This window comes from Stegastes partitus, unplaced genomic scaffold (assembly GCF_000690725.1).
Source record: "Stegastes partitus isolate 25-593 unplaced genomic scaffold, Stegastes_partitus-1.0.2 Scaffold100, whole genome shotgun sequence".
Lineage (NCBI taxonomy): Eukaryota > Metazoa > Chordata > Actinopteri > Pomacentridae > Stegastes > Stegastes partitus.
Window position 1 is genome coordinate 761,168 of NW_007577831.1, and position 14,622 is coordinate 775,789.

A 14,622-nucleotide genomic window follows, 5' to 3' on the forward strand; every position below is an offset into this window, starting at 1 on the left:
AACCTGTAACAACACATCACCGTGTAGAATTTGTGCTTCTTACGTTCTGCACATGGTAGAAGCCGAGAGGAGGACCGCGGCCTGTGTTTTTTAAGGGCTCAGTAGAGAAAGCCTCATCATGGCGGTGGATAAAACTGAAAGAGTGAAACACAATAATTTACATGTGAAACTGTGAAAAGAACATGATAAATACTAAAAATCTGAAGGTACTGGTGTTTACTGCTTACTTGAACTGACAGAAGATGTCAGCATATTCTGCAGAGATGCTGGAGGCCTGCAGGACCGTAACTCGAAAGGTAAAAACATTTCCGATTCTCAGGTGCTCCAGAGTTCCATCAAGTGCACCATCCAGACCAGCCTTCAGTGGATTCTCCTGCTCGTCTGTACCAGCTGCAAGTAACACAAAAATGAAAAACAGACACAGGTTAAAGTAAGGTTGCATTCCAGGTAGCGAGCTAAGCCAAGCTGAGCTGATTGTCACTGCTCTCTGGTGCCACAGACCAGGATGGATTATGTCAGGCTCACACTACCGGATTTAAAAAATCCTACCAGATTTTGAAATCAGGTGGCCTCATACACATAAGGAGAAACTTTCATATATACTTCTCTTTAATCTCATACATACAAACACTACAAGATTGGAAAGTAATGACCCATCACACACTTCAGAATATTATAAAGATTATTGTGCCAGGGGGAGCAGAGAGGCGTCAGATTGCGGAGCACCACCTGGCACGATCTCATGGGGAATGATGTAAATCAAATGCAAATACCACGGAGACTGTGGTGCAACAACTTTCTATAATGGTAATAAGAGAACATAACGAGTGGACGGGAAAATGTTTGGGGAGATTCTTCAGCAAAAACTGGAGGTGAGATTTTGACTCCTAGTTTTAATATCTGTGTCCAGCGTTAGCATCAAAGGCTAGAATGGTTACCATTGGCCATGAAGTGCTCCAAGAGGAAGTGCAATAATCAGATTTATCCAGATTTAACTCATAATTATCAGCCATGCTTGATATTATCGTGGCAGCCCTGATGAATCTGCAAGCAGCTTAGGCCTGGATCTGGAAACCGCTCACATTACCAAATAATTTGGGCCAGTCATCGATTCAGATCAAGATCCCAGACCAAATTGTTTCTCTGAATTTGGGAAGGTGAAACAAGGGTAAAACAGCGCAAAGTTACTGCATTCTGAGCCCAGAATAAGATTTGGCTTGGATTTCAGGCAACAACTTGGGCTTATTTTAGTCAAGAATTTCTTCTTCTGGGGTATTTGGCTATTGTCAATCCTCAGAGCCCAAATCTACCATTGTGAATCTTTTCTTGAGAATTCATCAGTCTGGCATGAGTCTAACATCTATGTCAAACAGTAATCTCCAGGGCTGAAGAACAAGCCAATGCAGGAGTGCCGAAATCTGAAGTTCCTGCAATGATCACTGGAGGCTGGCTTCAAAGAGGAGTCAGTCCCCACAGACACCCTTGTTAAAACAGCCAACTTCACAGCAGAAATAAACATCCTTATTAAAAATGGTTTTAGTCTTTAAAGTTAACAACTACTATTTTTATTTAATTCACCCTTAATTTAGCCTTAAAGTTGTGCATAATTAAGGGTTTGGCTGCTTTGAGTGACAGATTAGGAGGAGATACAGGAGGAGTCAGGTACTACCAAAATGGTGGCAGATGGAGCCACCACACTGAGCTTTAAAAGTTCGGAAAACAAAGGGTTTGTACAAGTGTACATGTTTCCATTCACTCATAAAATACGAATACCCGCACATGTGTTGTTGTTGACCTCATCAGCTGATGGCCCCATTTCCACATTCTGCCCCTCTCCCTCCACAATTCGAAGCTCCTCCTGAGAAATCCCTGTGCGGGACAGTCCTACAGAGCAGGACTCTGACTGGAACTGCAAAAACAAGGTGCACAACACACTGGTCAGCAGGTACACATGAATTCTACATATACTGTAATAACTGTTGTGTGAGTTTTGCCACCTTTTCATATTGCTGATCCTCAAATGAGATTTTGGCAGTGCCAGACTGCCTCACTCCAGAGCCGTAGTCAGGAGCTTCCTCATCAGCTGGAGGGAAACACAGAGCACCTTCACTTCACTCCCTCCAGAAGTCACATACAGCTTGTCCCGTCAATTGCTTCATGTGGTTTGGCTTCAACAACAGTGAGGCTGAGGATCCAAGCCTTACCTGATATTGCCTGTACGGCCACTCGGAGGAAACCCTTGACCTCTCCCTTCTCACTGACGATGGCTACACGGTGGACAAGAGGCACCGGGTACAGCAGATTACTCAGATATACAAACGCCCTGGACAGCAAACAGACAGAGAGAGGAGAATAATGAAACGTTAAAAACAACCAAGCTGAGGAGATGTTTCACTCACAGTTGATAAGTTTTCACTGGACTGGACAACAGAACACAGAGCTGCAAAGCAACCAAACAGAAGCTGGGACTGCTCTTGCGATGGCCATGGCTGCCCTTTACTATTGCTTTGTGGGGGCTATTCCTCACCATCCATAAATAATTATCTTATCAGGACAGTTATGGGTCGCATGCAGTATAATTAAGGTTTTGTGTTGTACTGATGAAGGCTTGGTGAGGCTAAGGAGCATGTAAGTAAGGATTAACTTTCAATTCTTTAAATGGCTTAAAAATATTAGAATTCAGCTAAATATTCAGCTGGAGAGATGGTTTCATTAGTAAGCAATGATTTACTTTGCATTGCTTAATAATTAGATGCTACTGCATCACAAACATGCTTCAATATGAAAACACTACATATTAATTATGTAGAGCCAAAGTGAACATATGAAGCACTTTGTATTAATGTTACATTTGAAAATACTGAAGGGGCAGTGACAGACTACAGTTTTCTTGACAATAGAAATGTGGGAACAACTGCTTTGATGTTTCTCTTTTTTCACTGTCTTGCTTGTAACTACAATACTTGTTCTTGCAGTCAAAGACCACATTTTCCACGAGCCAATAGGGGTAGACATTTAAGGGTGGAGAGTGTAAAAAGGGAGAGGCGTATGACAAGATTGGTGAGGTGCAAATAAGGCATGCTCAGGACAAAAAAGGTGAACAAAAATGCTTTCAACGTCTCGACTCAAAGGAATCAAAAGCAAATGGAACAGAAATCATCATACGGAACATGACTCAGCTGGAATAAAAACTGCCAACAGCTTGATAGATTGTGTGCTACACCAAAAACCAACGAATGACATTAGAAATCAAAGCGCACCTCCTGAGTCGAAAGTGGCAATTTTCACAAAATAGGGGTACGAGTTCATCATCAGACGTATTCACGTAAAAATTGACAAAAAAGGTCAAAATGAAAAGACTTGTGCTCTGGCATGCCTAAAAGAGACAGCTGCGGCAGAAACCAGCTCTTTCATCTTGAGATTTTGAGTCTTCCTTGAACACCACTTTGCTAGTTCATATGAATAATTTCCAGACTTGTACTTATTCACAGCATGCTGAGAACATTTCGCTGTGGGTTCCTGTGTTATGCAAATCAGACCTTAATATATTCCATGACAAATGTCAGTGCTTAAGGTAGTAAAAAGTCTTTTTCACTTTGCATTTAGCCACACAAAAGTGAGACACACACCTCAAGCAGTGGATCAGCATCAACATTGATTGGATTTCAGCAGAAACAAGTGGCATGAACTGGCCCACACTGGGCTGACTTTAGGAAACTATTTATAGAATTACATGAGTGAGAAGCATTTAGTTAGTGTATAAAGGCAGCAAAATGCAAATAAGCATCTAATTAGGATGAGGTCAAAAGCAAAAGATAAACCTTGAAGCCCAGAAATGTCTACTCCAGTGTCCATTCATGTTAATGAAACAAACTGTGTAAAAGTACAGTGTATTTGTGGCTCAATCACTAGAGACACAGTGACAATGACAAGACACTCAAGCGGCTGGTTTGTATGATACTCAATTAGCTTCGCAACCTGTGCACATGAAAACCAGGCCCCTACAGGAGATACATGTGCAGAAAATCATCTTGTGAGGCTTTCTGGTCTAAGCGCAAAGTGCAATCCAACACTCTATCCGCTAGCACTTGCAACCACTCGACACTCACTTCTTAAACTGATTTATACGATTTTGGAGGCAAGGCAGTGTCTGATAACTCAGTTCCTTTAAATGGTCGCTTTCAACACCCACAGTCTCTACTTTCTAATCATACGGCGTCGCTGCAAGACTTACCGACTTACAATAGTAGACACTGACATCGATCACTTTTATCTCTAAGTTCTAACTTTTCACTTCACTTTAAAGAGGGTATCTTTATCCAGCTGTTGTCCACCATATTGAATGGACAAGGGCAAATAATACTTAGTGTTCAACAGTATTAAGTTAACCAGCCAATACCTACAATGTTCAAAAAATACAACTGAAAAAAACAATTAAACAAGTGGAGTTATCAGCCCCTGTCCCACCTCCAAAATCTCCAAAGTCAATTTGACAAGTGAGTGCTGTTGAGAAACTGCAATCTTTTTGGAAGGGTCGAGTGAGCGCTCATGACAGTCCCGTGCTTACAGAACTATATTTGTGCACATAGAGCAGAAACACTTCATTGCAGGATGGTTTTCTACTCTTGGACACTTTTCTGTGAACTCATATTACATGCCTGGTTTTCATGTGCAGGGGTTGAGACGAATCAAATTCTATAGGTTTGACTTTGTTTTCAGTTTGGGAGTGTGTAAGAATGTGAAATGAATGAAAGTCCTACAATTGAAAAACATGAGTTTAGTTAATTTTCAAATCGCAGTTAAAGCCATCCAACTGAAATGCCTCAGGTCCATGTTGACATTTCAACCAGCTGGACAGTAAAATGAAAAACAGCTGTTTGTAAACCAAACAGCAGGCTGATTTGGTCAGAAGATATGTCATTGCCACATCAGAAAACAAAACACACACCTAGTCCACAACAGACTGAGGGTTTTGTGAGAACATACTTGTGTACTGTGGCTGTGTTATGTATAGTCCTTTCAGTAATGTCTTTACATCTGGACTGATGTCTATCAAGGGAAACAGACCCTGCGTCTCAGCGTGAAAGAGCTAGTTTCCTCCACCAGCATGCTCCTGAAACCTCACCAACCTTCCCACTACACTGAATAATGGTGAGCGGTCGTAAAAGGGATCCTGGCCTTCGCTGGAGCCTCGGCAGAGCTCTCCCTCATCATCATCATCATCACCATCATCATCATCATCATCATCATCATCCTCTCCCCCGAGCTCCGAGCACGGGTCGTCCAAAAAGATATCATCGTCCAGGTCCTCCAACTCCTCCAACTCCTCCTCCTCCCCTCGACCCTCCCGCTGCGAGTCAGCCAGCTCAGTAATTTCAGAGTTGGAGAGGGTTGGGGACGGGGTAGGGTCACTCATGCGCTCGCTCATGCATGTGTTGAAAATGGGGTTTCTGGTGCAGCCAGAGACATGGGAACTGGGTTAGTACAGTTAGATAGAAAGCACACACTTGTTCAAAAAAGAGGGGCGGTAGAGAAACATACGGGCCTGACCACAAGAGAGAAACCTTCCACCCTCTGAGCCAGAAACAGCTTTTACTGTCTGTTTTAGCGTAGAGCAAACAGTGGAGACTGAGAGGACAGAGTGAAAGCAAGCTGCAAATGTGGTGAAAAGTATTTAATTGCTCAGGTTACAAGAGTAGATACAAGGGATGATCAAAAAGTTCTCACGCCATATGTGGTACGAGTGTCTAGCTGTCACAAGTCAGGATACTGTGTGACATCTATCAACAGAGGGACCTGTGCTACACGTGTTTATTTTAACCACTACGAGTTGCACTTGTGAGATTTCTCAATTGACGGCAAACTGGAGCAGAAAAGAGAACATCATATTCTGTATCAGTCAGCAGCCAAGATGAAAACCTTAATGTAGAGGATTATCATTAGATGGGAGTCTGCAGCTACTACTGAGAGAAGAAACAGCGGTTAACACAGTGGAAGATCTGTAGTCTGAAAAACCAGACAAGGCACATCAGTTCAGGAAAGCCCCAGAAGCATGCTCGTTGTTTTTTTTAATTTGTTTTTTTTCATTTTCAAGTTTCATGTCTCTGTGTACCATGACAACAACAATCTGAACTGTAGAATGATGGCATGTGAGTCCCCCAATGCATTGTGTGCCCATTCACAGCACAGCAATTATGCACAAGTTTTTGAGCTACAACAACACAATAGTCACGCTACACCAGCCTGATTTGCCTCTCTGTGACTTACTCTTCTCAAAATAGGATTCAAGTTAAGTTCAAGGTAAATTTAAAGGTCTTTTGGACACAGTTTAGGAGATTCAGAACTCATTGCAACTGGTACTTGACATATTCACATGACAATACTTCCATTGAGCGTGACAAGCGTTCCTACTTTGATAGGAATGGCGTCTACGTTTAAACCAGTTTTTGATTTTTATAGACGTAATCTTGCAACTTCTTGATCACCCCTCATATTTAAGTATGTCAGACCATAAGCGTGATGATGGACCATGGATATAAGTAGAGATATCTTGTCACCATGAACCAGGGAACATTCCCTCCTTAAATGTGGTGCATTTGACTAGATACAATATGTTTTCATTTCTCATCCATTGTATGAAGCGACATTATGAATGAGCTGACAAAGAACAAAATGGGGGAAATTTTAAGATTGCTGCCTTGTCATTTCTGCTTGTCTTGCAGAAACTAAATGAGATTAAAGATTTGATGTGCTGAATGTTACGTAACAGTGGCATGTGACTGTTTAAGACCCATCTGCAAGAGAAAGAGATACAGAGAGAGAGAGAAAGAGAGTTTGGCAGAGAGAGGTGGGCAGAGATTTAGAGGCCATGTGCCAAAGTGTGAGAGAAAGAAGCAGCAGGCTTTGAGTAGGAGGACTGAAGAAATGTCGTTCTCAAATGTTCCCCAGCCTATTTTACCCTTTAAGATGGACCTGTCATCAACCAGCATGTACCAAAGTTATCACTGTTCACTCTACTGACAAAAGGATGGCTGATATTAGGAAAAAATGACACTGTGATATTTTCTTTTTGTGCGATATATACTGTGCTATGAAAAAATACAGGAATTTTACCAGATGATATGAATAATTATTTGGACAGAAAAATTGCTGAATGATTGGAGTGTATGTAGGGAAGTGCATCTGCGTAGAACTGATAAAATATTAGTACAAAAAGCTAAAAAAAAAGAAAAAAAGAAAAAAAAGAAATGTGTGGTTCTGATTTAAAAGGCCTTGCACATGAGTTGTGCCTTGTGTAGTGGCACCAATTGCAAAATACTGTCAAGAGTCGCTGAAATTGACGTTGCATTTATTTTTGCAACAGAATCTTCCTTTTCAGTGTTTCTTTCCTGTTTGTTGCTCATGTTGTTGTGCACATGTGGTGCCTGCATGTCAACAAACTTTATTTCTTTGAAATTAGGTTTTAAAAAAACTCTGTGTATCCAAGGACCCGTGAATCAAAGTAAATTAAAATCTATCAGATGATTTACTCTTGCAGATTAGTCATGGAAAATGAAAACTGGGCGAGTTTTCTTATTGTGTCAAGCAGCAAAAAAATTGTAACATGATCGGTTTGAGTGTCTTCATATGGCACTTTCTACGATTTGAAAACTGCACATGCACACATCGCAAAGTTGAATGTTGAAACGCTACATTGTGTAACTGTTATCAATAAAATATGTCCAGTAATATCTTTGTACAAACACAATTTCTATATTAGCTGAAATGAAAAGATTTGATGATTTCAGAGCAGAAACTGGGGTCACCACACTGAATGAAGTGGACTGCACATTGCTTTATACATGTGTCTTCAACACTTTCATCCATCAGTTGCAAACATGTACAGTATGTGGCCAACAGCCTCCCATTATCCTGCCTGAACAGCTATTACGAACACTGGGTTTCTTGTTCTTTCTGTCCTGTGCTGTACAGGGCCAGCGGTGTTCAGCATTTACCTGCCAACGAGGCGGAACCAGGGGAAGCGATCATAAAAGGGGTCGCCTCCTGTCATCACATTTTCACAGTCCTCAGTGGTATTGTTTGGAACATCAGCAGCCCGATCGTACATCTCTCGCATGAGATCAAGCCTCTGCCTGCAGAGAGCAGCAACAATTGTCACATTAAGACATTAGACAAAGAAGACTCACAGCATGGAGTTAATAAGAAATGTTATTACAGTGAATAGTGTGCTTTCTGTTAAGATTTATAACTGAGATAGACTCTGAAAATATCACTCTTTTTTACTACTACTCTACATCAGATGCTGGCAGACATTTTTATTTGGTACTGCAATTATTTAAGAGAATGCTTCTAATTAAACAAAATGACTTACAAGCTACAGAGCAAACCGCAAGAGTTTTATAGCCTTTTAACTAAATGTTAAATTGAAAGAATATGGAAAAGCTACATGGATGGTGATATATTAGCAATATATTAGTTCAAGATTTCTTTGGTGCATGTTGAGCTACCTTAGTTTTTCTAATGTCCAATAGTGAGTGGCTCCATTCTTCTGATCTTGCACCTCTACAGCCACGATGGTGCGTGGAAAATGTCGTTTCTCTCTGTCTTTAGTTGCCTCAGGTGGCAGCAGATCAGGAGGCAGGGGGGAGTAGAGGGTGTCTGTCAGCAACACAAACTGGAACTGGACCTGCAGAATCAACAGTGCGGTCAAACAGCTGTACTATGACATAAATCTGAGGATACACTGATGTAGCATAAACGACAGTAGCATATCGGACCTTCTTCTTGAGTTCAACGCTGATGGCGTTAGCCTCCTTAAGGAAAATGGCGTTTCCCCATAAAAGGTCACGGAGTGACGTGAACTGGTAGCACCTCCACTTACGGAAGCTCCACACAGCGAGCTCACGTTCCCTCTCTGTCCACTGTACTGTAGATCAAAACGATAAAAGATCTTTAGCCGGTGAAAATGTGTTTCCTGCAAACACAGATACTGTATGTATATATACTGTGCTCTACCTTCCTCTTCTGGCTCCTCCTCTTCTTCAGCCACTTCTGGGTAATAACGGTCCACTTGTTTCTGAAGAGCCTCTAGCTTGCTCTCATAATCCTGGACAATTGATTATTGAAGACCAATGACAAGACTTTTGGTTTTAGCACATTAACAAGCCATTTAGAATAATGTTGGTGAGTAATCCATCCATCCATTATCTATACACTGCTTAATCCTCACTGGGGTCATGGGGGCGCTGGGACACCCTGGACAGGTCGCCAGTCTATCGCAGGGCTACGCTTAGAGACAGACAATCATGCACACTCACATTCACACCTACGGACAATTTAGAATCACCAATTAACCCCTACATGTTTTTGGACCCTGTGGGAGGAAGCCGGAGAACCCGGAGAGAACCCACGCTGCACAGGGAGAACATGCAAACTCCACACAGAAAGATTCCGGTGCCCCCACTGGGACGCGAACTGGCGACCTTCTTGCTGCGAGGCAACAGTGCTACCAACTGTGCCACCTTGCAACCCTTGGTGAGTAATCTATCCACTCAAATGAAAGAATGAAGTAAATATTGGATATTAAGCATCGGAAAGGGCTGATGAAAAGAAGCAAAGCCACTTAGGCATTATCTGTAACATTACTCAATGATCATACTGTATACAAATTCTACATATTAAGATTGTATTAAAGATGGGCTGCAAGGTGGCACAGTTGGTAGCACTGTTGCCTCGAAGCAAGAAGGTCGCCGGTTCGTGTCCCGGTGGGGGCATCGAGATCTTTCTGCGTGGAGTTTGCATGTTCTCCCTGTGCAGCGTGGGTTCTCCCCGGGTTCTCTGGCTTCCTCCCACACAGTCCAAAAACATGTTGAGTTCAATTGGTGATTCTAAATTGTCCGTAGGTGTGAATGTGAGTGTGCTTGGTTGTCTGTCTCTAAGTGTAGCCCTGCGATAGACTGGCGACCTGTCCAGGGTGTCCCCTGCCTTTGCCCGAAGTCAGCTGGGATAGGCTCCAGCCCCCCACGACCTTAGTGAGGATTAAGCGGTGTATAGATAATGGACGGATGTATTAAAGCTCTTGTGAACAGATATATGAACACTAGTTACAATGTGTAACAAAAAAAAAACTCTATACAGCTTTGAATCAGTGGTGGAACTTAATCAAGTACATTTGCCTAAACTCAAATACAAATTTGAGATACTTTTACTTTACTTAACTCTTTCCTTTTCATAATACTTTCTAGTTCCACTCCTTTATCTCTAGAAGAAAACACTGTATTCTTTGCTCCACTACAGTCACCCAACAGTTTTAGCTACTTTACAAATTAAGACTTTTGTAAACCAACCATATGCAGAGCTCTAAAGTATGATATTTTGTAATTAATTACACAACCTAATGTTTTTATACATGCACAGCTGAAAGATTAGTCAATTCAACAATATGCTGGTTTTCCTTTCAGTTATTTAAAAAAACCCAAATATTTTTTTACGTTTTCAAGTTTGGACTGTTGTGAATATGTCACTTTGAAATCTGGGTAATTGTGTCAGTATTTCTCACTATTTTCTAAATTTTCATAAATCAAACAATCAATGGATTGAGGGAGAAAATAGTTTACAGATCATTACTTGCTGACAAGCACAAAATAGTTCTAGCTCCAGCTCAACCAAATGCAACAGTAAAACCCACTTTTAAATGAATGCATAAAAAATAATTATCAAATAGTGTAACATTTAATAGTTTACCAGTCACAAGGAACATTTTTCTGTATTTTTTCTGCTTATGCATTTAAAGGCAGGATTTGTACTTGTAACTGAGTAAATTTACAGTGTGGTATTATTACTCTCTCCATCACTGCTGTGTATAACTTAGTTTGTAATTTAGTTTATAGGGTGGTTAGATTTGTTATTCTTCAGTGATTAATATTAACACCATTCAAAGCTTAACGATGAGCTAACACTAGCAAAACCGTCATTACTGTACCAGTCGTTGTTGCTCCAGAAGATTGTTGGCCTCCTCTCTTTCTTTACGATACTGATCCTCCAACTCTTGCAGCCTAAGAAAAAACACAAACTTCAAGCAGCTGATTACCAAACTCAAAGAAAACACTATTTTTATTTTTGCACCAGAATTTGAAAGTTTCGGAAACAGCACACAATTTGTTGAGCCACTGAGTGCACTTATATAGCGCTTTTCTACCTTAGCGGCACTCAAAGCGCTTTACAATGTTTTCTCATTCACCCATTCACACACACCAATGGCGACAGAGCTGCCATGCGCTAGCCTGCCATTGGGAGCAGCTTCGGGTTCAGTGTCTTGTCCAAGGACACCTCAACTGCGGAGGGAGCGGGGATCGAACCGCCAACCTTACAATCAGAGGACAACCACTCTACCACAGCTCTACTCTCCTATTGTTCTTCACAATTTCTCCCCTCACTGCCTTTTCTGCTGCTGTTTTTTCTCTGATCTGGGGTGACTGGCTGACTATTTCTCAGAAGTACCTCTGCTCCATTTCCTGCTTCATGTCAATGCCCTGTTTCTCCAGTAGCTCCCTCTGAGCGAAAGCCCAGTCCACAGGCTCAGCAGGGGTCTCAGCACAGGGGGTCCTCTCCCTCTCAGCTCTGGCTTGAACAGGGTGGTTGAACCGGAACACGTGGCTCTTTCCCAGGATTATTCGATTTCCTGCAAGGGTATCACAAAATGTATAAGCTAAATCTATGCATATGAAGTGCACATAAATGTCAGCAGAGTGGAAGACAAGGTGACCTGACCTGATTTGAGAACAGTGGGTTCTGCCACTAACTTTCCATTTACGTAAGTCTCAGCTCCTTCACAGGGCTCGAGGACGACTGCTGCTTAGGAACAGAGAATCCAATATGAGGCTTCACTGTCTGTAATAATATTATAGTTACAATGTGCATAGCTACATGCCTGTGGAGCAAAATAAAGGCTGCTCACTTTCTCCTGTTGGACCAGTAGAGCTGGTAAAGGTGCAGTGCTCATCCTTTATGAAGTGGCCACTGAGGACTATATCCTGACGACTGCTTGCATCCAAACGACCAACCCTACAAAACATAAAAGGTGACAATATGAGAGCAAGCAAATAACACAGCTCATCTATACACCATTTGCTCCTTTTCCTCCATCTTCTAGAGCTGCAGTGTTCAGGTAGACTGGTTGATTGATCAATATGCTCTTATCACATCAAATTTCAAAGGTTGGACTATTACCGGTGTTACTTTCACAAGGAGAAAGGTGCTAAATTCAACAATATACCAGGAGTAAACCATTACATTTGGCAGCAGGAGGAACAAACCACCTGTGAAGAACCCCTCCAGTGAAAATCAAGTTTTTTCTTAACATGTCCATATGGTGTTTTTCACATGCTAGAAGACACATTGTGAGTAAAATAAACAGTCAACACCATGGCTGAGCATTTAAACCATCAACCTGCAGTCTACTAATAACAGTCTCAAAAGCATGGACTCACATGCTTCAAATGATTTAATATGCTACAAGTATTTACCTTTTTTCAAATGCTGATTTTATAATTAATTTAGGCAAATGAGGCTAGTGGGTAGCAGTAGCTAAGTTCAACACAGAGCTGCAAAAATCAGTTTATTAATGGATTACTTTTCAACTATTAAATTAATTGCAAAATACTGTAATACCCAATTCATTGGTTTAAGAAAAAAAAAAAAAAAAAGATAATAATTCTTTGATTCCAGCTTCTTATATGTGAATACTTTCAGTTTTCTTTCCTACTCCATGACAGTAAATTGAATATCTTTGAGTTGTGGACAAAACAAGACAATTGAAGATGTCATACAGTGATTAACATCTTTTTTCTGACATTTTATAGACCAAACAACTAATATATTAAGCGAGAAAATAATTGAAAATAATTCCTCATCAATTAAAATTATTATTAGTTGATGCCCAATTGCACTGTGGTCCACTTAGATATTCTACAGAAAACTGCAGATATCAATTTGGTTAAAGTGTTGGTATGATTTCATTCCACCAACATTTTCATAGGATGACTACAGCAGTATTTTTATTTTCTTTAGGCATTGCTTGACGTTACACAGTAAAATGTCAACATCTAACCTGGTGATTCCATCTTTGATGTAGTATAGCAGGCACTCAGACATCAGAGGATCTTCATTGAGGTTCACCAAATGAGGCGTCTGACACAGAATGAGGAATAATTTACTGACTGTAAACATTTGGTGAGCAACACACATAAATCATTCAGTATCCATATGTTACTTACAGTCTAACATATGCATATTGTACTCATCAGAGGACTGACAGACACTCTCTCGCAGGAAGAAACATCAAACAATCAACTATAGTTAAAACCATGCAGTGAAATTTACTCCCCACAGCTTCCCAGCACGAGTGTTTAATCTAGTCTTAGTCAGATGTTGCAGAGCTGCAGGCAAACAGCCAAAAATCACTGAAATGGGGGCACTGCAATTATCTTCTCCCCCATGTTTACACCCGTTGCTGCCTTCAGCACAGTGAGGGAGTGTTTGAAGTGAGTAATGAAGCAGATTTAGGATTAATAAAAAAGAGAAACCCTCATCTGATCGGCCTTGGCAGGGCTCCTGTTGAAGTGAGACTCAGAGCACTCAGAGGAGACAGATTTAAACACTTCAGAGCCACAAACCTCGTTGGGGGAAAACAGCCCGACTGTGTCGATAAACACAGGTTGGGGCTTTCTAGGGCTATCGGAGGGCTTTGGGGTAAACAAATGAGCATTTCAGAGAAAGATTTACATAATAAGTACCAGATCACAGTTTTGTTGATGTATAATTTTTTTTTACCTTCTTAGGAGAGAACACACCAACTGTGCCGCCATCTTCTCGCATCGCTACACCCATTTCTGCCAACAAGGCCTCTCTGTGGAGGGAAAGCAGACTCAGTACACCAAGTGTGATGTGTTTGTATATCAGTATGCTTTACTTAACAGTGCAGTTTTAATGAAAAGACAGAACAATACTGTATTTTGCCTTTAGGTCAACTGCACAAATGATTACTATAATCCTCTTTACTTAAGTAAATCCTCAGCCTTAGGTCAAACATGTTTCTCTTGCAAAGATTTCTGCACCACGTAGCGTTAAGAAAAATCCTTTTATAGATCAAGAGGACAGGGTTAAGCATTCAGCATACAAATAAGATTCCAAATAATCTTCAATAACAGACATGTCTTGTTTCTTGCGAGATTTGATTTATGCGTGTCTGTTATAAGCCTCCTGTTTCTCTGTGTTCATGAATTATTCTGAAGTCAAGTCAAGTCACTCTTGTTTATATAGCTAATTCAAAACAACACAACCAAAGTGCTTTTCAACAGAGAAATAAAATGTTCCACTTTTACTTGACTAATTTAAATATTGTCATTCTTCTTTTGGCTTTGGTCCAGATGCTTTTCTTAAAGTGAAGCTGAATCTAGGGATTTGCGATTTTACTAATTAAACAAAACAAACAAAGCTTATTCTTTATCTTACCTTTCCATCCTAATAGCTTCCGTTCTGCGAAGTTTCTCTTCCCAAGTCTCATTGAGTTCAGCAATGATTTTCTCTGTTTCCTGACATTTGAAAAAACAGCAGAAATTATAG

At 40.8% G+C, this 14,622-nt stretch overlaps 1 protein-coding gene across 1 annotated transcript in view; it reads right to left on the reverse strand.

Annotated features, from left to right (window-relative positions):
- Positions 1–14,622, reverse strand: part of kif1aa (kinesin family member 1Aa) — a 57,243-nt gene that overhangs the window by 17,488 nt on the left and 25,133 nt on the right. The window contains exons 17-34 of the mRNA XM_008277560.1: positions 14,512–14,591; positions 13,831–13,906; positions 13,109–13,188; positions 11,957–12,063; positions 11,770–11,853; positions 11,500–11,680; positions 10,982–11,054; positions 9,016–9,106; positions 8,778–8,926; positions 8,508–8,686; positions 7,995–8,132; positions 5,272–5,474; positions 5,130–5,184; positions 2,205–2,323; positions 1,998–2,083; positions 1,768–1,909; positions 228–390; positions 44–134 (exon numbers count right to left, since the gene is read on the reverse strand). Coding sequence (XP_008275782.1) covers positions 44–134; positions 228–390; positions 1,768–1,909; positions 1,998–2,083; positions 2,205–2,323; positions 5,130–5,184; positions 5,272–5,474; positions 7,995–8,132; positions 8,508–8,686; positions 8,778–8,926; positions 9,016–9,106; positions 10,982–11,054; positions 11,500–11,680; positions 11,770–11,853; positions 11,957–12,063; positions 13,109–13,188; positions 13,831–13,906; positions 14,512–14,591 — 2,097 coding nt within the window. The remainder of the gene's footprint in view (positions 1–43; positions 135–227; positions 391–1,767; positions 1,910–1,997; positions 2,084–2,204; positions 2,324–5,129; positions 5,185–5,271; positions 5,475–7,994; positions 8,133–8,507; positions 8,687–8,777; positions 8,927–9,015; positions 9,107–10,981; positions 11,055–11,499; positions 11,681–11,769; positions 11,854–11,956; positions 12,064–13,108; positions 13,189–13,830; positions 13,907–14,511; positions 14,592–14,622) is intronic.